At 45.9% G+C, this 26,367-nt stretch overlaps 1 protein-coding gene across 2 annotated transcripts in view; it reads right to left on the bottom strand.

Moving 5' to 3' along the window:
* Positions 1–25,536, bottom strand: part of ADA2 (adenosine deaminase 2) — a 31,552-nt gene extending 6,016 nt beyond the window's left edge. The window contains exons 1-9 of one of the 2 annotated variants that reach the window (XM_048500776.1): positions 25,418–25,536; positions 23,815–23,879; positions 13,771–13,875; positions 12,003–12,329; positions 10,860–11,085; positions 6,662–6,872; positions 4,480–4,607; positions 1,875–1,965; positions 18–126 (exon numbers count right to left, since the gene is read on the bottom strand). In XM_048500776.1, coding sequence (XP_048356733.1) covers positions 18–126; positions 1,875–1,965; positions 4,480–4,607; positions 6,662–6,872; positions 10,860–11,085; positions 12,003–12,315 — 1,078 coding nt within the window. In that variant the 5' untranslated portion in view covers positions 12,316–12,329; positions 13,771–13,875; positions 23,815–23,879; positions 25,418–25,536. The remainder of the gene's footprint in view (positions 1–17; positions 127–1,874; positions 1,966–4,479; positions 4,608–6,661; positions 6,873–10,859; positions 11,086–12,002; positions 12,330–13,770; positions 13,876–23,814; positions 23,880–25,417) is intronic. The other variant, XM_048500775.1, reaches the window with a different exon arrangement.
* Between the last annotated feature and the right edge of the window lie 831 nt (positions 25,537–26,367).

Below are 26,367 nucleotides of genomic sequence, written 5' to 3'. Positions count from 1 at the left end.
AATATGTTCTTACTAACCTGTTTCACCAGCATGAAAGAAGTATGGCAGATTTTTCCCTAGAGTCTGTGGAAGGGTCAAGGCTTCCTTCAGTTCCCAGAGGGATTTTCCACCATCTTCCCAGCCAACCTGAAAAGGAAATTCCTCTGGATAACAACTGAGCACCAAGAACTTGCCTTGATCAAAAGGAAGGATTTGAACTGAGGAAATGGTAGCACCTTGTTTTTATAGAAAGGAAGGAATGCTTTCCACCAGATATTTGGTGAAATAAGGAGATGTACGAGGGACCATAATTGAAAGGAAAGTGTGGTTTTGTTGAAATAGCAATGGGGGTTAAGCAGACTTGCTACATAACTCAACACCGTATCTCTGACAGAACATTCCTCATAAAATACCTGACACCTGATTCTGTTATATCATTTTTTTCAGTAACAATCACCATATAAGATGCACAAAATTCCTTGTTTAGCTGAATAGGTTCTAGATCAGCTTGAATAACACACTGTAATATGAATGTGGTGGTTTTATTCATTTAGAATATTTCTATGTTACCCTTTCAGAGTCCAACTCATAGCAGCTTACAATTAAAAACCACAATATTAAAACACAAGCTATTAAAACATGAGCAGCATAGCTATCCATTAAAATGAAGCAGACAATGTCAAGCTAATAAGACAACACTTCTAATTAAAAGCCTGGGTTAAAAGATGTGTTTTAGCCTAGTGCCCAGACAAAAGTAAAGCAGGTGCATGTTGTGACCCTGCACTGTTCAATTATGAGACCCTTCTGCACATGCAAAATAATGCACTACCACAGAAAATGCCCCATCTTGAGTTGCCACCCACCTCATCTCTGAAAATGTAGGCATAAAGATTGGAAGTTCAGAAGCAGATCTTCTGGTGGGCAGGATAGAGTGGGAGGGGACATTTATCCTTAAATTACTAGAGTAAGCTTCCAGAAGGCTTCCCTTTTTGTAGCAAAACACAACCGAGTCCAGCAATATCTTAAAATCTGCAATCCTATACATTCTTAAACATGGATAGGAATGGGCTGCACAAATAATACATTTTTGTTACATAAGCTTTGGGGTCCGGAACCTAATTTTTCAGATGCAAGCCAAGGAATTAAATTAGGTGCACGCAGGGAAACTCTCTGAAAAAATCACAGGTAGCTTGATCCCGATCACATTATTAATGACAACAAGACTTTCCCATGTGAAAGTCTGCATACTGCGGTTGCAACAGCTAACTGCTACTATCTGCATGATGTTGCTTAATGGGGGAGGGGTTTATGATGCTCATGCCATGGCCCTGGATGACCCTCAAATCCTTAACTCTGTTCCTAAACTCACAAACAATAAAAACATAAAGCTGGAAAGGACACAAAAGTTCATATAGTCCAACCCCCAGCAGAAGGTAGGACATTCATAGCTACCTCCCTCCCCGCAGTGAGCCCTTCTCTATGTTCAGTGGAAAGGTTATCAATGAATCCCATTCAACCATTATAACTAATAACTGTGTGCCATCAATTCACAACCAACTTATGGCACCCCAGGTCTATGGGGTTTTCAAGACAAGTGATGAGAAGAGGTGGTTTCCCATTGCCTACATCTGCACATCAATCCTGGCCTTCCTTCGTGGTTTTCCATCTATGTACTAACTATGGCTGACCTTGCTTAGCTTCCAAGCTCTAATAAGATCACACTCATTAGAGCTATTTCCCATAAAATCAAGGTATCTTTCATGTCATCTAATGTGTTTGTGTGAATGGATTGCCACCCAAGTACATTTTACAATTCAGCACAACAGTAATCTCCTGACACCCTGTAATCCTTCTAACATAAAATAAGAAGCCAAATCAGAATTACAGGAAATTACCAGGTCAAATCCTGCCACAGTGTCTGGGAATTTGTCCCTGAGTGTCATTGCTGTCTGCACAGCTTCCTTAATCTGGGAAACACTCAGCTTTCTGAAAAATCAACAGAAAAAGAATATTATTATTATTATTATTATTATTATTATTATTATTATTATTATTGTTATTATTATTGTTGTTGTTGTTGTTGTTATTGTTATTGTTATTGTTATTGTTGTTGTTGTTGTTGTTATTATTATTTTAATTTAGTATACCACCCTATCCCCGAAGGGCTCAGGGTGGTGTACAGATAAAACATCAGCTAAAAACATACATATAATTAAAACAACAGTCATATCTTAAAGCATCGCCCGCGCCCTTACGAAACCCTCCTAATGCAAAATAATGGGTCCTGATGGTTTTAGGGCCCATGGGGGTAAAGAGGAGGGGGCAGGGGCACCCTCAGCGGCTGGTCTCTCCAAAGGCCTGGTGAAGCAACTCAGTCTTACAGGCCCTGCGGAAATCCCCAAGGTCCCGCAGGGCCTGGACAGCTGGAGGGAGAGTGTTCCACCAGGCCGGCGCCACAGCCGTGAAGGCCCTGGCTCGAGTGGAGGCCAGCCGCATCATTGAGGGGCCGGGGACCTCCAGTAAATTGGCCTCTGCTGAGCACAGAGGTCGAGTTGGGACATATGGGGTAATGCGGTCCCATATTATCAAGAGGAAAAAACACTGGTGGTCACTGATTTCATTTAGGACTGTTAACATTAGGGCTGCATTTGAATATAATGGTTAGACACAGGCAGGATACAAATGTAAGAACGCTGCTGTATACAGAGCTATCTGGATGCTTTGTGCCCAAATTCTTTTTTAAGTCCTGCTATAATATGAAATTTGTCTTTTGCATATTGATAAATTTACTCTTAGAAGAGCTTTAACTCTTCTGCCATAGGCAGTATCTACAAGTCCTGGCTCAAAAGCTTGGAATAGCTGGATGTTGTGTGTAAACATTCATTAGCTAAAAGGCTCTCGTTAAAACAGTCTGCTCAGAAAAACAGAAATTTTATATTAACTTTCACGAGCAGGGTTTGGAAGCTCAGTTGCAGGCATACAGTAAGTCATCAAATGATGTAATGAGAGTGCCATTTGTTGATGTTTTTGTTAGGTCATTAAGAAAAGAGTTGGGATGGTATAATGTTAGAGTACTGGTTTATGTCTGGGCAGAGCAGGGTCCAAACCCCCACTTGGCCATAAATTTCACTTGGCGACCTCGGGTGAATCACTTTCTCACAGCTTTGTCATAAGAATAAAATGGGGGAAGGAGAACTCTGAATACCATGCTGAGCACCTTGGTGGAAAGGATGGATACAAATGTAAGAACACTGCTGTATACAGAGGTATCTGGATGCTTTGTGCCCAAATTCTCTTTTAAGTCCTGCTATAATATGAAATTTGTCTTTTGCATATTGATAAATTTACTCTTAGAAGAGCTTTAACTCTTCTGCCACAGGCAGTACAGGACTGTAAGTTAAAGGGGGGAAAAACCTATGAGCTGAGAGACATTGTACATCACAGAGGAAGGTAGTTAAGAATCATTACCATACTTTGGTCCTGTTTATGAAATTGCTAACAATGAATGAGCTCAGAGTGTGACAATGATGAGTTGTAGCATAGATCAGATATTTTATTTACTAATACAATATTCCAGGCATCCATTTTTGCCATTGGTATAGATCAGTGGTGGCGAACCTTTGGCACTCCAGATGTTATGGACTACAATTCCCATCAGCTCCTGCCAGCATGGTGAATTGGCCATGCTGGCAGGGGCGGATGGGAATTGTAGTCTATAACATCTGGAGTGCCAAAGGTTCGCCACCACAGGTATAGATGAACTGCCAAAAATTCTTGGAAACTGATAGATTGGTATCATTGGCCCTTTCTGCAAAAGCTTCTGAAATTTTTTAGGAAACATTTCCAAAATGTTTGCAACACCCCACGTTTGTCTGCACTCACCCCCACAAAGAGATTCCTGGGCTGCATTTTGTAGACATTCTGACTTTTTAAAACAAACTCCATGGCTCCAATGCTACGAGGCTTCAAAGCTTCATGCTGCTATTCTCTAGGGGTCATGTCTATATAGCTACATTGACACGCCCCCCCCCCCCCCCCCATTCCTGATGGAAATACAACATGTGAAGACCGGAGCAAGCACAGAGAATGGCACCAAGATAGAAGTCTGGGGACGGCAAAGAGGCATTGGAAACCTTTCAAAGAGATAGCACAGCAAGGGAAAATGTTTTCAAAAAAAAAGAATCACTAGGGAAAAGCAAATAAAACATTTTCAGGCAGAAAATAAAACGTTTTGGGCCAAGAATCATGCAGAACTCCATGGGGGAAACGTTTTATTTCCTGCCTGAAACATTTTATTTCTGTTGTGTGGAAAGGGTCCTTAACTGAATGAGCTGAGCTGCTGTTATTACATTCATTGTTCAATTTTAAAATAATCTTTCTGACTTTAATTTCCCCTTTCTGTTATTTTTAATGATGTGAGATTCCGTCAATAACATTTGATTGATTCCAAATTAAGCACAGGCTTATCCTCTCTGGCAGACCCATCTAGACATTCCTTACCTGTGCGCTGTGTATATAATCTTTGCACCAACAAAATCAGGGTGATGCTTGACAAATTTCTTTGCCACATCTTGATAGGTAGCCACAGACCATTCCTTGTCGTGTTCAGTCCCATCCAACTCGTACACCTGTAGGCAGAACAAGCAAAAAGGTAAGGCCAAGTGGAAAGGCAGACAAGGAGAATAGGGGTCATCCACCAGGGACAATTTGTATGCAGGTTCCATTGAAATGAACAGGTTTTGTGCAAGAGCAGCTTGTCTCCACGTCAGCTCCTGAAGAATTATCATTGCACGAAGCATTTTTCCCCTTGGTAAAAATGCTGAAAGGGCCGCTGAAGGCAACTGTTTCAAGTTGTAAGCGGCCTCATGCATTTCAAAAAGGCTGCAGATCGATGTTTTAAATAAATGACAAATTAGTGGGATTAGAAAGCTACCTTCTCCTTGGGGTTAGCAGAAACGGCAAAAGCAAATAAATGAAACTTACTAAGGATGAAGAAAGTGTTGCACGACATCAGGAGGGAAGCAAGCAAAAAAAAAAAAAGGAGTACTGCAGTGATATAGAAGATCCCTGATCAGTGTTGTTCTGTGTTCTCTTCTCCCATAAGAAAGCAGATGGGCAGAAGTATAAGACTCTGGCCCAGGGCCATGGCATGTATTAGATTGCTTGCTTGTTGCATTCAGGTACTCAAGCCTAGTTTTGTATGCCCTCACTGTAAGAAATTAAAACTATAGCAGTGAACAGCTGAGCTTTCAAATGACCTAACTCACAAGCCCGTCTCTGATAGCTTCCCACAAGAGCTGAAAGACTTATTCATTATTTATTTCAGCACTCACTGACTGACTGATTTAGTTCATTTTTACTTCACCTTTCTACCCAACAGAGACCCAAAGCAGCTTACATGGGTGGGGGTGGGGTGGGGGGTTACCAAGTCTCCTGCTATAGGAGATGTCTCACTGGCTGACAGGAGAAAAAACATTAAATCAACGTCAGCGTAAAGGTGGGACGTCACTTTTGGGGGAAGATCCTGGAAGTGATGTCATGCTGCTCTAGGAGCTCCTGGAAAGTCTATGCTTTTACGGTAGAGTTTCAGGTGATTCCTAGAGTGACATATCATTTCCAGATTTCCCCCAGAAATGAAGTTACGCCATTACACTTCCTCCTCTCCAGCCCCAATCTTCCACCAAATGCTCGGTTTCAGCTGCCAGTTTTAACTGTTGTTCTTTCTGTCATTTTATCCTCAAAATGACCTTGTGAAGTGGGTTGGATGTAGTGAGACCGGCCTATTGTTACCTGATAGGCTTCCTTGACAGGATTGGGATTTGAGTCTGGCAGCACAATCCACGAAGTGGGGAGGGGAGGAGAAAGTTCTGTGAAGGCAGTGTAATCCCATTGCTGGTGTAAATGCCACTTGCACCAGCAGAAGAGAATCCATCCCCTTAAAGACCAACAAAATATTTCCAAGCATAAGCTTTCTTGAGTCAAAGGCCCCTTCCGCACACGCAAAATAATGCATTTTCAAACCACTTTCACAACTGTTTGCAAGTGGATTTTGCTATTCCGCACAGCTTCAAAGAGCACTGAAAGCAGTTTGAAAGTGCATTATTCTGCATGTGCGGAATGAGCCAAAGTTCATTTGATCCAATATGGTACCTGACCATGTGAGCTTTGACTTATGAAAGCCTATAACCTGGGAAATTTTGTTGGTTTTATTCAAGATGCCAGTGGACTTGAATTTTGTTCTGCTAATACAGACAAGAAGAGCCAACGTGGTTTAGTGGTTAAGGTGTCGGACTAGGATCTGGGGAATCCAGGTTCGAATCCCTACTCTGCCATGGAAACTCGCTGGGTGACCTTACTGTGACCTTGTTGAGTCACAAACCCTCAGCCTTGTCCCTGGCCAGTACTGGATGAGAGACTTCAATAACAAGGGTGTGAAGGTGAGGCAGGCCATGGCAAACCACCTCTTTGTTTACTTTACTCTGAACGTCTCTTGCCTTGAAAACCATACAGGGTCACCGTAAGTCAGCTGTGACTTGACTGAAAAAACACAACAATTACAGACTAAGGTGGTGAAACTGCAACAATCTTGTTCCTCACTCGTACAATAGGATTTTCAAGTACTGGTTCCCAAGCTGAGAGGGAGAGCCTTGGGCATCAATGGTTTAAAATAAGAATACATTACCGGTGACAGCATGGCTCTCATCTCCACATACTGTATGTTATCTTCATAGAGTTCCAATAGCCCCTGATAAAAATAGGCCTTGAACACAGGTGCGTAGGAGATAAGACCAGAGGCAGTGATGAAGACATTTTCAAATCTCCTCCAAATAAAAGCCTGGGATGGATAGGTCACCTCTGGGGCATCAGTTACCAGAGTCATGTTCCTCAGCAAACTGGGAAAAGAGGGAGGGGGGAGGGGAAAAGTGGTTGTAGTTCCACAGCGGCTGGACAAGTTTTGCAGAAGACAGAGAACATTTAAACTCTTCCCACTAGCTAAAGTTTAAGCCAACCATGTATGGACAAAAAAAGTATCATTTAGCCCCACTTGATCATGTATATTCAGAAATAAATACCATCAAGTTTGAAAGAACATTCCCTAGCAAGTATGCAACGATTACACAGCTAGGGCCAATCAAAAGAGGGGAGATTTGGCATGAGCTTCAAGTTCAAAGGAAGCCTCACGTTTAGACACTTGTTGATTTAGTTATTTATGTATTTTTGGCATTTGACACGTTTTGCAGTTTGGTTCTCTCTTTCGTAATGCCTTATTTTGTTTTTATGTGGTGTTAGGGTCGCCAAGTCTCCCACTATAGCTTTAGCAGGAGACCTCCTACTGTAGATTCCCTTCCCCTGCCATTGGTCAACAGGATAGTGAGGGGAAAATGGCAAGAGGGAAAGTTTCGCATTGTGCCAGTACAGACTGGAAGTGATATCATGGCATTGGCTTGACACCAATCAGACAGGTTCCAGGGACTGGGCTTCCAACTCCAAAAGTCATCATTTTTATTTTGATTATAGTCAGGAAACCATAGAGTTTGGGGGGCAAGTGCTAGAGCAGCAATTCTCAACCTGTGGGTCGCGACCCCTTTGGGGGTCGAACAACCCTTTCACAGGGGTCGCATAAGACTCTCTCCATCAGTGTTCTCCATCTGTAAAATGGATAAATGTTAGGGTTGGGGGTCACCACAACATGAGGAACTGTATTAAAGGGTCGCGGCATTAGGAAGGTTGAGAACCACTGTGCTAGAGCGTCCTGTCCAGTGCAATACCAGCACTTCCGTATCAAGTCAAAAGTGACATCATCATGCAGGTGACACAGATTGCAGCCCCTGAACCCACCTCCCTAAAGCTCCTACCAGTTGCCAGGAGAGCCCTGGCCCTTGGCAACCCTACTCACATCTTATGAGATTATCAGTAGAGATTCTTTTTAGAAGTATGATGGGTGTCCACCTGAGAAAGGGCCTTCTCTATAGTGATTACTTGTCGGAGTCATGTGATTTATATATGGTAAGTCCCAAAATTGTGCATTCTAATGGTTGCTTCTGAATACAATCTTTCTAGCATTTGCACAGACGACTAACAGATCACCAGTAATTCCAACCGTCCTGCTTCATGGTTCTTGTTAATGATTATTTGAATTTAAAGAATTTGAATAGTTAGCAGTGAAACACCACAGATTCAGATATTTAAAGGAGTGATGGTGCTTGATTTAGGTTTACATTTATTTAGGGTCATGATTTCTATGCCCATTTTACATTGCGTCTTTCCCGTCCATTCCAGAATATGCTGGCGTCAAGAGCAAGAGCAACATGCCCATCAGCTGTGACAAAATATGCAAATTATCTCTCTGTGACATTCTGGCGTGTACTGTCTCTTGGTCCGGGCTCTTAATCAGTAACTCACTCCGGGTCTAGGCCTCATTCCTTCGCTATGACAACAGTGAACATGTCCAATGATTAGCTGATGCTTGATGCCTTGCCTAATCACAGCCTCGCCAATTAAAACTACACATCATTACACATGTGAGAACCGAAATTGAATTCATACTTATTATCTTGTTCTCAAAGAAATCTTTATTGTTCATCTCCCCCATCCTGCAAGCAGCAGCGATGCCAGTTCTCATAAAACAAAGTAGCGTTGGGCCTGGTCAGCAGATGGGACGGGAGATCACAAAATGGAGTCTGCTTGCCACACATTTAATATGCCAGCTGCTGTTATCTTACTTAAGGAGTCCCTTCCTGTGCTTTAGGCGGCCGTTATTTCTCATTCCATTTGGTTGTTTATTACTTTTATTAAAAGGGGTAGGGGAGGGTAAGGAAAGAGACTACTAATCAAATGGCCTTGCCATATCCAGGGTGGGGGGTTTTTTTTGTGCCCACCAGCCATGGAATTCAGAGTTAAGGTTTCCACAGCAACGTTAACTCTGCCCTCTTGTGCATGACAATGGGGGTCTTTCGTTACATTAGCACACAAAAGATTGGGCCGGTGCAAGACACTACTCCGTAAACAATGCCACATAATGGAAAGGAAGTGAACCATAGCTAGAGAAGCATACATGGCAGCAGCATTTTGTACTAGTTTATATGGAACAGTGAGTGGCATTCCAGACCCCCATTCTGAAGAAAACTGCTGAGGTGGTAACACAGAAACCAGGAATTACCCTGGAATGATTCGGGAATGAATGAAGTGCCAGAGGCATCTTTGTTAACTGATCTGAAAGTACCAGAGGAGGCCAAAGGGTGGGAACTTTACAAGATCTCTTCAAAGCTATGATGGTGGGGGGAATGTTTCGATGGTGGGAAGGGCTGAATGATTTCGTACAAGGCCCAGGCACACTACATATTTACTTCACTCTGAATTAAATGTCACTGTAAATCCGACTCAGCACTGTAATCTGTAGGATTTGGTTCCACGTAGTGCCAAGTTCACCCTAATGTCTGTGTTAAGTTCAATAACTCCTGCAACGTTCACACATCAGTTCTTGCAAAATCAAAAACTGCTGGTTCTCTCCCCCTTCTTTCTCATCATGCTCTCAAGCTGAAAACAGAAGGTCCATGGAAGGGGGAGGAAGAAACAAAAGGGACCTTTTCGCCTTGACAAATTGATTGCCCCTAACACCTATATATGAAAGGACTGCCTTGGGCACGAGATTCCAGAGGGGGGCACTATTTTCCTGCCTCCAATTTTCATCTTTAGCAATTTCAGTGCAAAACTGATGCTGATCTGGCACAGGTTCGAGTTAAAGATTTTTTTCCCTACTTTGCTTGAACAAAATGTGTATGTGTACAAAAGGGCCCAGAAGTATTCTATGCAAAGGTTATTTGGGCACATGTATCATTGATTTTATTGAGATTAATTCCCAAGTAAGTCTCCCTACACTAAAATAGTGTTTATTTAGTATATTTGCATCCTACCCTTCTTCCTGGGGGCTTAGGGTAGCATTACTCTCCCCTTCTCCATTTGACCGGCTCAACAACCCTGTAAAGTAGGCAGGCTGAGACAGACTAACTTGCCCAAAACTACCCAGCAAGTTTCATGGCACAGTAGGAACCCAGGTTTCCTAGGTCACATTCCAGCACATTAACCACTGTGCAAAGTTGGTTGTACAAGGGATGTAAGAAATTTGACCACTTGGGAAACACATATAAAAATGACAATAATCAGGTATACTATTATTCCTACTTCTGTATTGCACCTTCAAAATATTTTTTCCTTCACAGAGTGGTTGTGGTGATGTTTACAGTAACATATCTGTAACACAGGTGAGTCTACGTTTTTATTCAATTATTTTATGTATGCTTAATTTTAAATGTTTTTATGTTATGACATTTTAATGCTTTAATGTTTGCTGCCTTGGGGATCCTATTAGAAGAAGAAGAGTTGGATTTATATCCCTCCTTTCTCTCCTGTAAGGAGACTCAAAGGGGTTTACAAACTCCTTTCCCTTCCCCCCTCACAATAAGCACCCTGTGAGGTGGGTGGGGCTGAGAAAGCTCCGAGAAGCTGTGACTAGCCCAAGGTCACCCAGCTGGCATGCGTTGGAGTGCACAGGCTAATCTGAATTCCCCAGATAAGCCTCCACAGCTCAAGCGGCAGAGTGGGGAATCAAACCCAGTTCCTCCAGATTAGAGTACAACTGTTCTTAACCACTATGCCACTGCTGCTCCCTGCCACTGCTTTGGGTGGAAAGGCAGCATAGCAATGTTTCAAATAAAATAAAATAAATATCTAAGCAGAGGATTAGATGGGGGAAACTTGAAGCACACACAATAAACAATAAATTGTTAGTGTTGTTGATAAAAATAACAATCCTCTTGCATTAAAAGAATGGGCCCAATAACAATGCAGTTCACCTACAACAATCCCAGTTCATCACCCACCTGTTATCAAATTCGGTCACACTGGCCAGAGTCTGGCGGTAGGTCTCTAACAGCATCCACTTGGAGCAACCAGGCAGCACTTCCTTCGGAGGGCGAGAGCTGGAGAACTTGAACCGGACATCTCCCGAAGGGAGGAAGCAGATGTGACAATTTGGAAGATAGCTGGCATATTTTACCAGCCAGTCAGCGCTCAGAATGGCATAGTCATGCAGGTGTAAAATACCCCCTGTGAATGAAATGAATGAAAGAATAGCAACACCAAGCCAATGCATATGACCAATGTTTGGAAAAACTGAAGATATCTTTATTGTAATGTATGAAACGATTCGGTGGTGGGGTGAAGTCTGTGGTGGTGACCAGATATGCTACTGTAATGCTGTGGAGAAAATGGGACAGACAAAGGTGCCTCAGAGGCAATTCATTAAGTGATTCTAGAGAGGGAAAGCAGATCAGTTTAAGGAGCAGAAGAAAAACACAACAGCCTATGAAAGGAGAAATATACAGCTGCTGGGAGAAGGCAGCAGACCAAAGAAAGCAGGAGGCAGAATGGGAAAGGAGGATTGGAGATGACTTGGACATAGATGAATGTGGGTAGAATGAGAAGGTCAAATCAGGGAGCCTGTGAGAAGAAGGAAGAGATAATTTGAGGCATTGGGTACGGTCCCATTCACCATTACATTTACTCTTGGGCCTGTTCCTTCTTGGAATCTCTCAGGGATTGTAGCATTTGTGGGCATGACAGGCAGAGCAAGGGGAAACTATACCTGGGGTATGTGTGTGCCCTGCGCCCCTGCCACAGCGTCCCCCACCCCGGAATGCCCCTGCCACACCCCCTCGATGGCCTGGCCACGCCTCCGCCGCTGCCCTGCCCAGGGCGTCGCCCCTCCCATCCCATGGGCACTAAGCCACTGGGGCAAGCTACAAGCTCCGCTGAACAGAACGATCTGCAAGCAACACACACTTCGTTGAAAGAAAGAGCTATGCAGTGGAAAGAATAGATACATCTTGTACATCTAACTAGCCTAGCAAAACTGGCACCTTCCTTATTAAACCTCTTCGAACAGTTTGTTCTTGTAATCACAATGATGCTCTGGACCATAAAACCCACATATGGTCAGGGAATTCTGGGCCAGTTATACTTACCTTTTGGCATCTGCTTTAAGATGCTGAACACAGGGCTCTGATCAATGAGGGCTTTGGCCTTGAAGAAATGCATGCTGGGTGGAAACAGATCTGTGCGCATTGCTTCAGCCACTTCCGCCTCCTTGAGGCGCATGAGCTTCAGGTTCGCAAGCTCCTCGCTTTTTGTCAGCACAAGGTTGCCCCCAGTCCGGTCAGCATTCTCCTTGTTCATAAGGGAGTCCCGCTCACTTTGCAAGGGTAGGGATATACAAAGGGAAACCCAGCTGAAAACGAGGAGTGCTTCCCATCCGCTTTTTTTAGTCACCTGAGGCATCTTTCTCGACACAGCTGGAAAACGTCACAAGGATAAGTGATAAAAATGAAATCTTCATTATTTTCAGCATAGAAATTGGTTGATGAGCTTAAAAATAGAGCTCCACACTCTTCACCTGAAGTTGAATAATTCAGGAATAGGATACTTCTTCAAGCTAGGTTTGAGCTCAGTAGCTCTTCAGAGACCAACAAGATTTTTTTTAGGTATAAGATTTCAAAAGTCAAAGTTCTCTTTGTCAGATGTATCCATCAAGATATCTTCATCAGATATCTGACAAAGAGAGCTTTCAGTCAAAAGCTTCTACCTCTTCTACTGCAGACCAACACAGCTACACTCTGAAACACTGTTCTTCAAGCAGTTCTCCCAGTGCTCAACCAGTCCCAAATCATAAGAACATAAGAACAAGCCAGCTGGATCAGACCAGAGTCTATCTAGTCCAGCTCTCTGCTACTCGCAGTGGCCCACCAGGTGCCTTTGGGAGCTCACCTGCAGGAGGTGAAAGCAGTGGCCTTCTGCGGCTGTTGCTCCCGATCACCTGGTCTGTTAAGGCATTTGCAATCTCAGATCAAGGAGGATCAAGATTGGTAGCCATAAATCTACTTCTCCTCCATAAATCTGTCCAAGCCCCTTTTAAAGCTATCCAGGTTAGTGGCCATCACCACCTCCTGTGGCAGAATATTCCAAACAGCAATCTCACGTTGCGTGAAGAAGTGTTTCCTTTTATTAGTCCTAATTCTTCCCCCCAGCATTTTCAATGAATGCCTCCTGGTTCTACCAGTTGTACTCTATCATACCAGTTCCCAGCACAGGCTGAGATCAGAGGTTGAATTTACACTTTTAAAAACAGAAAAGAGTAACTAGAATCCTATTGCACGACCACCTTCAACACACAGGCCATGAGCTCTTGCCCAGCTTATTCTACACATAGTCCAGAATATTTTATAGTATTGCAAACACACTTTTCCAAAGATATACATCAGGTTTAATATTCATTACAAAGCATCACTGTCCTACTGAGTTAAATATAAGAGTAAGAGAGGTGATAATTGCAGACTTCCAAACTCTGTAGCCAAATGAGAATGTGAATCTGGGTTTCCTGAAAGCAACACATCATTCAGTACCCAATACTGATCCCCTCAATAACAAATTAAGGTATATCATCCTGTGACGTTGCAAAATGCACACGAGAGAGGATCTTGGTCATAAAAGTGGTCTTGTAACATTCTGTATCCCCCCATAATTGATTTGAGCTCCCTCCTTACCTTTCCTGTGACTTACGACTGTTCACTTTCTCCTGCCTGTCCTACGTTCTAGTCTAATTTAGTGGCAAACAGCCTTAGGAAACTTGGGTGCTGTGTGGTTTCCGAGTCAGTAACAGATATGAAGAAAACCAGCTTAGTTGCAAACATAGATTGCATGACTGCTCAGGAAAAGCCGCAGCAGCAGTTCACTTACTGTCTGTTCCTTCTCTCCAGACAACTGCACAGGGTCCTTTTTCAAGAGATCACAGTGTCTCTGCAAACGGCAAGCACATGAGGCTGATGATCCAGAACAGCCTTGCTAATAAGAGACAAACCAAAAACAGCCTGTTCAACTTCCTGGTACTTAATTGCCCAATTATAGGGACACACCCAAGGTCATTGCATAATGAAGAAGGGGAGGGGGGGAGTGAAACAAAAGGGTCAGTCCTGTGCATACTTTCTTGGGAGTAAATAGCTTTAAATTCAGTGGGCCTGGCTGCGTGAAACATGCATGAAATTGGGATGAACTGGGCATTACACAGGGCAACCCCCCCCCCCTCTCTCTCACACACACTGTACTTACAGTGCTATCCTAAATAGTGCAAAAAGGGAAGTGTTATGTTTTTAGGGAGATATTTTGTTTAGGGTTGCCAACCTCCTGGTGAGGCCTAGAATTCTCCTGGAATTACAGCTGATCTCCAGGCTACAGAGGTTAGTTCCCCTGGGTGGACTCCACGGCATCCTGTCTCTTCTGATCTCCTTCCCCCCTGCAAACTCCGCCACCACCAGGAACAACCCCAAATCTCCAAGAATTTCCCAAGCCAGAGTTGGCCACCCTAGCTTCACTTCAATGGCTATGTATCCTTGACACTTCCTTATAGTTGTAGAAACATGAGTGCATCCCACCTAGCTCCCAGGAACTAAGAGTAAAATATTTATTTATTTTATTTATTTTTTCGATTTATAAACCACCCCATCCCCAAGGGGCAGTATGTCTTTGGAGGGAGTGTGTATGTCATTGAGAGTCAGCGTGGTGTAATGGTTAAGAGCAGGTGGACTCTAATCTGGAGAACAAAGTTTGCTTCCCCACTCCTCCACATGAGCGGTAGACTACTCCTACGTTCCTGCGGGGTGACCTTGGGCTAGTCACAGTTCTCTCAGAACTCTCTCAGCCCCACCTACCTCACAAGTTGTCTGTTGTGGGGAGTGGAAGAGAATGGAGTTTGTAAGTTCTTTTGAGTCTCCTCACAGGAGAGAAAGGGAGATATAAAACCAAACTCTTCTTCACTGATATGTAGCTTTATATTATCAAATAGGTTTATTTATTTACTGACTTTATTTGTACCCTGCTTTTATCCCTGTTCTCTTCAATTTAATCCTCACAACAACCTTATGAGGTAGGTTAGGCTGAGAGAGCGCGATTGGCCTAAGGTCACCTAGCAAGCTTTTGTGGAGGGGTGGGATTCAAACCATTCAAACCACTACACTGTACTGGCTGTCTCTTTTAAATCTAGATCAATACAGCAAAGGAGTGAAGAAATATTTCACTTCCAAAGAAGTAAAGTCAAAGCAAGATGGGTTACAAGAGTTATACCATTTGTCATTATTGATGACACAGGTACTAGCCACTAGGCACTCATGTTGACACTAGCATAATCACAGTTCAAACTGCAGAAACAATTGTGATATGTTAAGTCAAAGGTATGTTAAAGATGGGAGAATAGAAATTGTATCTTCCCAGTAATAAAATATGTCAGTGCTTAACTGAGGGAAGATTTCTGGATTCCTCATGATGAAATCTTGGGAAACTCGGACTAGCTGTGATATCTGAAATAAGGCAGCTGCACAAAGTGGAGTTTATTTGCTCCACGCAAACTGAGATTCTAAACTAGGATTAAACTTTGATTTAGAATACCCTTTTCTGGGAAGAAACAATGTCCAGTTTCACCAGATGGCAGCATTCAGATGTCATTGCAAACAAGTTTGATTCGCGGCTTATGAAATCAAGAAACTTTCAAAATTTTCAGCCCAAAATTTCAATCCTGCATGGTGCCAGTGTAATGTAGCGGTCTGGGTGAGTCAGACTAGGATCTGGGCAACACGGGTTCAAATTTCCAATATGCCGTAGAAACTCACTGGATGGTCTTGGGCCAATCTCCCACCCTCTGAACTAACCTACCTGAAATTGGCCACCAAGTCCAGCATGATCATGGGAACTGGAGTGCCTGGGTCAGAGGTGTCCAACTCCGGCGCTTCAGGTGTTCATGGACTACAATTCCCATCAGCCCCTGCTGGCACAGCCAATTGACCGCGCCAGCAGGGGCTGATGGGAATTGTAGTCCATGAACACCTGCAGTGCCGGAGTTGGACATCCCTGGCCTGGGTTATCAGCAGAAGCCCTGGATTGTGAGGCCCTCCACAGTGTCATCTCTGGCAGTGCCCTATATTAGTTCCATCTGGGGTGCTGCCAGTCCCTCCCAGCCTTAAGACTGGGTGCCGCTAAGATAGGTTGTTATGCTGCATATTGATCTTAATGTTTTTAGAGGTATTTTAAGAGTTAGGGTTAGGGTTTTTATTATAGTTAGTTTCCTATTTTACTGCTAGTTTCCTATTTTACTGCTGCTTTTAAAGGCTTTAGTTGTTTTTAGCTGTACACGGTGGTTACTGTGTTGTACACCGCCCAGAGCCCCTAGGGGATGGGGCGGTCTAGAAATCTGAAAAATAAATAAATGAAAAATAAAGTAATTTATTGGTTGTTATATTGTCTGTGTTGTGAACCGCCTAGAGCACTCCGGGGATGAGGCGGTCTATGAAGTCAAATGGATGAATGAATGAATGAATGAATGAATGAATGAATGAATGAATGAATGAATGAATGAATGAATGCAATTTGCAATGGAAGCTAAGGCTGTCTGTGACAGGCATAATCCCTCAGAAAATAGAGCTGGGGTTTCAAAACGGACCACTGGCTTTAGGATGATTATGGGAGTTCCAGTGCCAAAATGAAGGGAATCTGGACACTCAAACCTGCGTTATCTGCAAAAGCCCACCCACCCACTTTGAAATGTCCAGCTTTAGTTTGCAAAATTGTCCCACAGGTTCAGGATGATTAGGCAAGCTACAATGCCTAAAATAAAGGGAACTAGAAAATATTGGTCAGACAATCTGTTGCTGGGTGACTTTGGGCTAGTCACACTTTCAGCCAGTCCTACCTCATGAGGTCGTTGTGAGGATATAATGGCAGAGAGGAGAATAATGCGAGCTGCTTGGGGTCCCCACTGCAATGAAAGGTGGGCTGTGACATTAGTTCTCTAGTTTGGCTACAGTTTGCAAAAATGATCACTGTTGCTTTTACTTCATCCACTGTCGCTACAGCTATTTCGGCAGAAAGCATTACTGCAGATTCAGTGTTTTCACAACCATTAAGCACTGCAATAGCAGCAAGTCAGATGGCTGATAAGCAGAGCAAGGAAGTGCAGAACCCCTGGTAATTAATTGGACAAACCTAAATTGCAAAAACAGAGGACACTGTTAAAATAAAAAGTATAATAATACATGAAAAATATTAAATAATTCAGCGCACTCCACCTTAAATAGTATTTGTTCCAACTTAAGCTATTGTGAGTCGGGCTTAAGCTTTTGTGAGCCATCAAATGCATGGGGTGTTCATCCACAGGAGCTGAATTTATATAAAGCAGTGGAAATTGGCATGAAAAGAAGAGAAAATGCCTAAGAGGCTGAGCTCCTTTCTCTTTCTCCGCAAACCTTTTCCCTCTGCCAAGCTCGTCCACAAGGTGCTAGCAAACTCCTGTCCTTTTTGGCTACAACCATCATGCACCTCTACCTCTCCCGGAATTCCTTTTTATTGACTCATCTTCATCTGGTGGATATGCCCACTTTAGCCATGCCCTTCCTTGCCTCAGGCCAACAGGCAGAACTAGATAAGCTCCATTGTGTCCTCTCTCTTATTCTAAGTCCGTGCTTTATTTTTTTTTCTTAAGCAGATACCAAGGGTTTTCCCCACCCAGAAGAAGCTAACAATGAACAAAATTCCCTTTGAGAGTGGGTTAAGCTGTACTAGCTGCGGTTGCGGAGCTGTTGCCATAGAAGAGACCTCTCAGCACATTCCTGTTGTATTTTTCAACAGAAGCCATTTTTGCCTCCTTCCACTCTGACCCTGCTCAAGGGATCTTAACAATTGCTACCTGCTGGCATGCGGCACAAGAGGGCCTTGGGAGTTTGACACAAAGGCCTCTTTCACATGATGGGCTTGCCCTGGAGCAGCCAGGCCTGGAGGAGGCTGCGTGAATAGCCCCCCCTCCCCCCCACGCCCCTCTTTCTTCTCAATCCCCCTGCCTTGCATTTCAATCAAAGTCAACAATCAGATTGGAATCCCTGGTACTCGGGGCTTTCACATTTGAGTGGCTCATCCTATCTGCCATTGCCTGGCTACTGATGTTAAAGCGAAATGAATTTCATGGGGAGGGGAGGTTAAGGTGGAAGAGGCTATAGGTAAGAACAGAAGGGCATGCATGCAGAACCACCACCACCCCGCAAGCGACTGTATAAATTGACCACCTCAAGAGTGTACTGACCTTACCTATTCTCTGGGAGATTTGTGATAAGGGAGGGCTAACTGGGAACCTCAGAACCCGCAGCAAACTACAATTCCCAAGGTTCTTTTAAAGGAGGCATGATATAATTAAATTGGCATAAAACTGATAATTAAATTGGCATAATTAAATTGGCATAAAACTGATCAATAGGCCCCTGTGCGAGGGTTGCTATCCTCCAGGCAAGGCCTGGAGATCTCCTGAAATCACAGCTGATCCCAGATGATGTACATCAGTTCACCTGGAGAATGGCTGCTTTAGAGGAGGGATGCCATTTTCCATATGAGACCGAGGGATCTGCTGGAATCAGAGCTCACCTCCAGACTAGAGAGATTAGTTCCCCTGGAGAAAATGGATGCTTTGGAGCATAGGTGTCAAACTCGTAGCCCTCCAGATGTTATGGACTACAGTTCCCATGATCCACTGCCAGGGAACTGTAGTCCATAACATCTGGAGGGCCATGAGTTTGACAACTGTGCTTTGGAGGATAAACTCTATGACATTGTATCTCAATGAAGTCCTTGTCCTCCCCAGGCTCAGGCTCCACCCCCAAATCCCCCGGAGTTTCCCAGCCTGGAGCTGGCAACCTCACCCCCTATCCCCCCGCCCCCATCCCCTGTGGCCAGTGAAGACCTGGCAACCCTGCTTTGCAGGCTGGACTCCATAGCACGACACCTCACGGCAAATCCTGGCCTCCACAGGCTCCACCTCCAAAATATCCAGGCATTTCCCAACCTGAAGTGACGCCTGAGCAAGAGGAGGGAAGAGAAACCTATTTGACCCCTCGATCTCTTATTGCCCAACAGCAGCACATCACTTCCCGAATCCTAGCCTTTCTTCACAGTCTGGCAACACCCAGGGAGTTCCACCAACTCTGGGTTGAGAAATTCCTGGAAATTGAGGGTGAAGCATGGAGCGGGCAAGATTTGGGCAAGAGACTTCAGTAGTATAATTCCACATGGCGTTTGGGGTGGAGGTATCCTGTGCTGGCTGGCTCAGCGTTCAACGACATGGAGTTTGGACAGGGGTGCAGTTGTGGGGGGAGGGATGACCTGCCCAAATAGCACCTGGGGCAGGGTGAGCCATTCTGCTTGCCCTGGACACCGTTTTGGGCAGTGATGCCCCTGATCTGGACAAGCTCATCTCCAGCCTATAGAGACCCGTTCCCTTGGAAGAAATGGCTGCTTTGAAGGGTAGACTCTATGGCCTTATGTCCCCTCCCCAAACCCTCCCCTCACCCACAAATCTCCAGGAATTCCCTAAGCCAGAATTGGCAACTCCTCCATTGATAGAGTGCCATGGTCCGACCATTTTGCCCTGAAGGTCCGGGTGGACATGCCGCGCCAAACCCGTCTAGGCAACGGGCTGATTTATGCCCGCCCGCGGAGACTTATGGATCCACTTGGTTTCCTGAATGCTCTGCGGGACCCTGAACCCACCGGCACACTCGATGAGCAGGTGGAGGATTGGAATTCCCGACTCTCTGCTGCCATCGATGTTGTTGCTCCCCGGCGTCCTCTACGCCCCCGCTCTCGGCTCCATGGTACATAGCAGAGGAGTTAGCGCCGGGTATGAAGCGGGAGCTAGGACGCTCTAGAGCGAGTATGGGAGAGGAGAGGAAATCTCAGCGACGAAAGCTCGCCGCGCCGAACATCCTATAGGATGCTTATGAAAGCCTATGAGATTTGGCGGTAACGAAGCGAGGCTAAGAGGACTTTCTTCTCCTCACTTTCCGATCCGCTAGCTCACGCCCAGCAACAATTGTTTCATATAATTCGGTCGATCTGACCTCCTTACCGGAGAGATCTTCAAATTCTCAATTTGGATATCAGCTGTGAGGCATTTATGAGCTTTTTCGCTGGATAAAGATCACGTCCACTCCGCCACGACCTTCCATCCATGTTGGCTACAATTAGCGAACTGGAGACTCCCTTTGCCGTCTCCGGACCCTTTGTTTGACCCAGATTTTCCCTGCTCTCTGAAGCCGCTGTTGACAGAGCCTTAGCTGCTCGGTAGACCTACTACCTGTCCTCTCTGATCCGTGCCCGATCTGGCTTGTGAAAACCCACGTGGGCGGTAGTCTACGACCCCATCTGTTGAGTATCAATACTGTAATGGTTCTCTTGAGCAAGGAACCTTTCCCGGATGGGTTGAAGCGAGGCAGTGGTCCACCCACTTCTCTTAAAAAAGACTTCATCGTTAGATCCAGGAGATACCTGGCCAATTACCGCCCCGTTTCGAATCTTTTCGTTTCTTGGGAAGGTAATTGAGAGAGTGGTGCTGGAGCAGCTTCAAGGTTTTCTGGATGACACATCGGCTTTTGACCCCTTCCAGTCCGGCTTCCGTGCTGGGCATGGGACGGGAGACTATTCCCTTTCGCCTCGCCCGTCCACAGAGCACACTCCGCGATCCAGCTTGACCAAGGCGGATCGGCGCTGCTGGTGTTGTTAGATCTCACCGCGAGCGTTTGATGTGGTCGACCCGCGATCTTTTGACCCAATCGCCTCGGTCACGCCTCCGGAGTGCGGGGCACTGTCCTTCAGTGGATAACCTCGCTTTCTCCGGGGCGAGGAATCAGCAAGTGAGGTCGCGGGGACCAGGCCTCCCGAGGTGCCCGGGCTACAATGCGGTGTGCCTCAGGGGGCATTACTGTCCCCGCTGTTATTTAACATCTACATGCGACCCCTTGCTCAGTTGGTGCGCGGGAGTTTTGGGCTGATTTGTCATCCAGTATGCTGATGACACTCAGCTCATTCTGTTGATGGAGGGGTGTTGGCCGCCGCCTCTGAGGCTCTTCTACAGCATTGTTTGGAGACAGCAGCTGGTTGGTTATGCGATAGAGCAGGCTGAAACTGAATCCCTCGAAGTCGGAGATCCCTTGGCTTACCGTGGAAGGGGGTGAGGGGACTTTCCAGTCGCCGGTATGGGAGGGGGTCCCATTGGCATCGACTTCCTCGCTTCTCGCAGCCTCCGGGGGTCCACCTGGATTTATCTCTCTCACCGGAGACCCAGGTGGCCTATACAACCCGGGTTGCCTTTTTTCCACCTCCTCGCCAGGCCCGGCTACTGGCCCCCTTCCTCTCCAGAGCGGATCTAGCCTCGGTGATCCATGCAACGGTCATCTCCAGACTTGACTATTGTAACTCGCTTCACGCCGGGCCTTCCCTTGGCGCTGATCCGGCGACAAAACTGGTTCGGTCATGCAGCAGCACGCCTGCTTACGGGCAGCACCTTTTGGGGAACACATCCAGCCTGAAAGCTGCGGCAGCTGCATTGGCTACCAGTAGAGTTCCGGATCATCTTCAAGGTGCTGGTGTTGACCTTTAAGGCTATTCACGGCCTGGGGACCATCAGATCTTCGAGACCGCAGATCACCCTTACACGCCCCTAGGCGGCCTCTTCGATCTGCGGAGGCCAATCTTACTGGCGGTCCCTGGCCCCTCGGCAACGCGGCTTATTCCACGCGGGCCAGGACTTTTACTGCCCTGGCCCCGGCCTGGTGGAATGCTCTTCCTCCAGCTGTCCGGGCCCTGCGGGACCTTAGGGAGTTCCGCGGGGCCTGCAAGACGGAGCTGTTCCGCCGGGCCTTTGGAGACCCAGCCGCTAATAGTGCCCCGCCTTTGGCCCTCAACATCTGGGCCACAATTACATCATTGGGACTCGCCATGCCCCCCTCCATCATGGGGAGGGAGGGTTTTTATATTATTGGAACGCTGGACGCCACTTTATATCTTGAATTTTAACCTAAATTTAATCTTGGGCTTTAATTTGTGAATGCATTAGGAGTTTTATCGCTGCTTTTAAATGTTATTTAATTACACTGTTTTAAATGCTGTACACCGCCCAGAGCCCATAAATAAATATGGAGGGCACAAGAGCTAGAAATGAGTTGTGTTGAGGAACAGACTCTTAACAGACTCTTTTGCAAAGTGTGGTTATCGGCCAGTTGTGATGGATAAACATTGAAAGCGGCTGGCTGAACATTCCACAAAGGTGGCCCCGCGGTTTGCTTCACGTTTGCCAGGATGTGGCTACGCATTTGCCAGGACTGGCCAGCCCTGTCAGCTGCTTCAGTTAATCAGAAGAGAGGCCCTATGCAGACTGTATAGTCCAGGCTTTCTTGGTTCACATCTGGTTGGCAAGCATATTGTAGCCTTGTGCTCTATGACCGTGAACCCTTCATTGTTTTACTTGGTGACCTTTCTCGAGGAAGGTATTGCATACACAAGCCAGAGAGTGTCCCTGGGAAGTGATCAGTTTCTGTGAGATGCAGGGCAGTTAATTGTGTTGAGGGGCCTTTCAGAGAAGGGGCTGTTTGCAGACACAGAAGAAGTCAGCTGTCACTCAGTTGTTGCCAAGGAGCTAGAGGTATTTCCCAAAGGTAGTCCCTTTGACTGCAGATAAATTGCATTTCCGACAATATCTTTTTTTTGCTGGGTAAAATACAATCCCTCCTTTCCTTTGCTTGCGCTTCACTCCTCTCTGTCCAATCTAGGTGGACTGTGCGAATTGTGCTAGCACCAGTGAGAGCTAACACCCCCCCTGCTGTCTCGTGCCATGCACCATGTGGTAACTTCTATCCTTCTTATTTAAAATATTTAGGAGCTGGGTTCAAAACCAGAGATTCCCTGCTGTAACAGTGAAGCATGGGGCTGCTGCTCTAACTCTTTGCGGTAAAAGAAAAAGTGGTAAATGCTGGTCACAGACTGAAGAAAAGAACAGGTAAAGAAAAGAACAGGCAATGAATCATCTTCCTATCCTTCTGTGGATTTTCAGCTTCTTTCTGTTCAGACTCATTTTTTGGAAGGTACCGTATTCCACGCCCTCTCCAAATTTTGCCATGAACATTTATTTAAAAATAAAAAGACCCTTGTCGGTTTAACGGCCCTCCTGTACTTTTAGGGGTGCCAACTCTGGGATGGGAAATTCCTGGAGATTTAGAGGTGAAACCTGAAGAGGGGAGGTATAAGGCCATAAAATCAAGCCTGCAAAGTGGCAATTTCCTGCAGGGGAACAGATGTCTGTACTCTGGAGAGGAGGTGTGATTCCAAGAGATCTCCAGACCCCAGGTTGAGGGTGAGAACCCTGAGTGGAATCAGTAAAGCTCCACAACGTGCCACTCCCGGTCCCACCAAAATCATATCTCATGGGTTACTGATTACACTGATGTGAAAGATGACCGGTGTGATCATGTGCAGGATTACCACCGCTATCTAAACCTATTGAAAGCGCAAACTGAAGCAACTCTGCCTAGGATTGCTGTCATGGGCTCCCCAGCAGCCAGCCAGGATTCTTCAGATGAGGAATACTGGCATGTTGATCCAGCTCCATCAGAGTCTCAGCTGGCTGAATCTCTAGAGCCACAGTTGGTTGACTCCTGTGAGCAGCCAGCAGTCACACAGGTGGAGGACAGTGCTGGCCAGTGACGAAGGGAGGGGGAACTGCACCCGGGACATGAACTACCCACGCGGCCCCTCCCGTCCCCGCCCCGCCCCGCCCTGCCCCACCCTGACCCCAACCCCGACACATGACTGCAATGGTGGCAACTGGGCTGAGCCACCCCAAATGTCCCCATTGCAACTACGCCTCTGGTGCTGGCCCAAGCCAAGAGCAAGAGGACAGTGTAGACAGTTCCTCTGGCTCACCTGGTTCTGTGAGGCAGCTCAGACAGCAGGGCCATCAGCCACTGTATGCTAAAAGATGCAGCGCCCTGTTGGAAGCCCGAAGACGCAGAAGGGACGGCTGTAAGTCAGCACAGAACTCAAGACTAAGCAAGAATGCAGGCTTATAAGAGGCAGCTGCGAACAGCAAGCATTGCAGGAGCAACTTTGTGAAACAGCCTGATAGTTTCTGTAGTGCTTGCTCTCGGACTGAAGATTTGACTTTGTGGACCCCGACCGCATTGATTGATCTGCTTTTGCTCAATGTACACCCGTTGCTCTGGACTGTTTTTCCTAGAAGGGAAAGGAAGCTTTCTATACTCTCTGCCTGCTCTCAGCAAACAACTGTAATCAGAGACTCCTGTGTGCTCAGCCAACCACACCAATTGCATTGTGAAGGAGTGGCTCAAGGCAAACACAGGGTGGTGTGGAAACTCAGGCCCCTTCCACACATGTAGAATAATGCACTTTCAATCCACTTTCACAATTGTTTGCAAGTGGATTTTGCTGTTACACAGTAAAATACATGCTGCAAAGTGCACTGAAAGTGGATTGAAAGTACATTAATCTGCATGTGTGGAAGGGGCCTCACTATCCCTAACCCATGACCTAGTTATCTACAGTTAATCATCTGATAGCTCCAATCATACTACAAGGAAACCACTTATAGTTTCTCACCCCACAATAAGCACTCTGTTTTCATAACCCCACCCTCCCCCAGATTTCAGTGCAGCTGTGCGTGTTTGGGTATGCTACATAAAATCCCTTCTCCATACAGCTAGAAATACCATAAAAAAGCTTTCAAGCCGTGACCAAAAAGCTAGCGGTCGTCTGAACCACCCCGTTGCCTAGTACAATTATGCACCAAAAAGCAGCGCATGTAAGCAGTCGGGCATGAATCTTTTTCGCTGAAATGACATCAGATTGCAAATGAAATAAAAACTGATGGTTATCGACGGATTCTATTAACCTTGTCTAAAACCGTGTGAACAAATTAAGCATCTTCTTCGTATTTTCCCCCTCAGTGTCCGAGACATTAATGCATCTAATGGGAGATCAATAATAATAGAACATCCACAACAGCTCCTGCCTGGGGGATAGAAAGAAATGTTTTGTCTTGGAAAGATAAACCGCAGTTGGCACCAGCTTTGGCCACTCAAAAGGGCCCCACTGGCCTGAACCAGAGACCTGGGTTGCTGGCAAGTCCCAAAGGGCATTGTCTAGGGCTAGGCACTTGGACTAACAGATCACAGTGCTTTCCTCTTACAACTCCTGGCGTGGGACACAGCTGATACAGCCTGCACATTTGCATGCACAGCAACGAATGCACTCCTCCTGCAGTGCCAAAGCCCCTGCTGGCAGACAGTAGTGAGGTTGTACAAGTGGGGATCGGCAAAATGCCTTGTGGCTCCATTAAGATACATCAGCCCCCCTGCAGGGTAGCAGATGACTCTCCTGCAGCCCCAAAAGACGCTACCAGGATCCTTCCAGAGGCCTCATTTAGAACAGGCCCCAGAAGGCACCGCCTGAGGGCTGCGCCCCAAGCCAATTGCTCTCTCCGGTTGCTGCTTTTGCCATGGATACGAACCTGCTAAGGTAGAGTCTGAGACTCTTGCTTTCTTCGCTCCTCTCAGCTGCTTTTGTCTGTCTCTTTCTCTGGCCTGGCACAACAGCTGAGCAGATAAACAACTTGCCACCTGCTCCCACCTCTGAGCCCGCCTCTCCTCCAAACCCGACACCATTTCTCCACCCACTGGCCCAAAGCTCAGCCCTTTCCCCCTCCCTCCACGCTAAGTCTTCCGCTGCTCCAGTTTCTTGAGGATAACTGCACACCACCAGGCATAGCTGAGCTGCCTGCCAGTTTCTAACGCTGCTGGAAAATAATCAGTTTTAAGGTTGACAAACACCCCCCCCACACACACACACACAATTACCAAAACATACTTTTGCATTTGAATAAAGCAGTTGGTGGCCTCAATAACAAAGCGTCTTGTTACACTGTTAAACGGTGAGGAATTTACTGCGAGTTACTCCCGTTCAAAAGACAAGACAGATTTTCCAATTACTTCCTCCTGCAAAGCAGCTCCAGGCTTGGAGCAGCCCAGCGTCATTCCCAACAGCGTCACTCCCCTGGAAAGAAGAGAACGAAAAGAAAGGAAAGCCGATCATGGAACACTTTCCTAAAGTGGATAGCCTGGCTCTCTCCATCAGTTTTACAAGCAATTTCAACTTAATGTTACTTGGAAATGCCTTATTTTGAATTCATACCATTTACTTCCAGCTAACGTGTCGGTGTTTATGAGAGCCAGCAGGGTGAAGTGGTTAAGAGCAGCAAACTCTAATCCAGAGAACCAGGTTCGATTCACCACTCCTTTACATGAAGCCTGCTGGGTGTCCTTGGGCCAGTCACAGTTCTCTCAGAACTCTCTCAGCCCACGCAGAGGCCGGCAACGGCAAATCACCACTGAACATCTCTCGCTTTGAAAATCCAATGGGGTCGCCAAAACTCAGCTGTGATGTGACAGCACACGCATTGTT

The sequence above is a fragment of the Sphaerodactylus townsendi genome, linkage group LG06 (genome assembly GCF_021028975.2).
Source record: "Sphaerodactylus townsendi isolate TG3544 linkage group LG06, MPM_Stown_v2.3, whole genome shotgun sequence".
NCBI classification, from domain to species: Eukaryota; Metazoa; Chordata; class Lepidosauria; order Squamata; family Sphaerodactylidae; genus Sphaerodactylus; species Sphaerodactylus townsendi.
The sequence above is the reverse complement of the archived record's forward strand: the minus strand, read 5'-3'. Positions and strand labels throughout refer to the sequence as shown.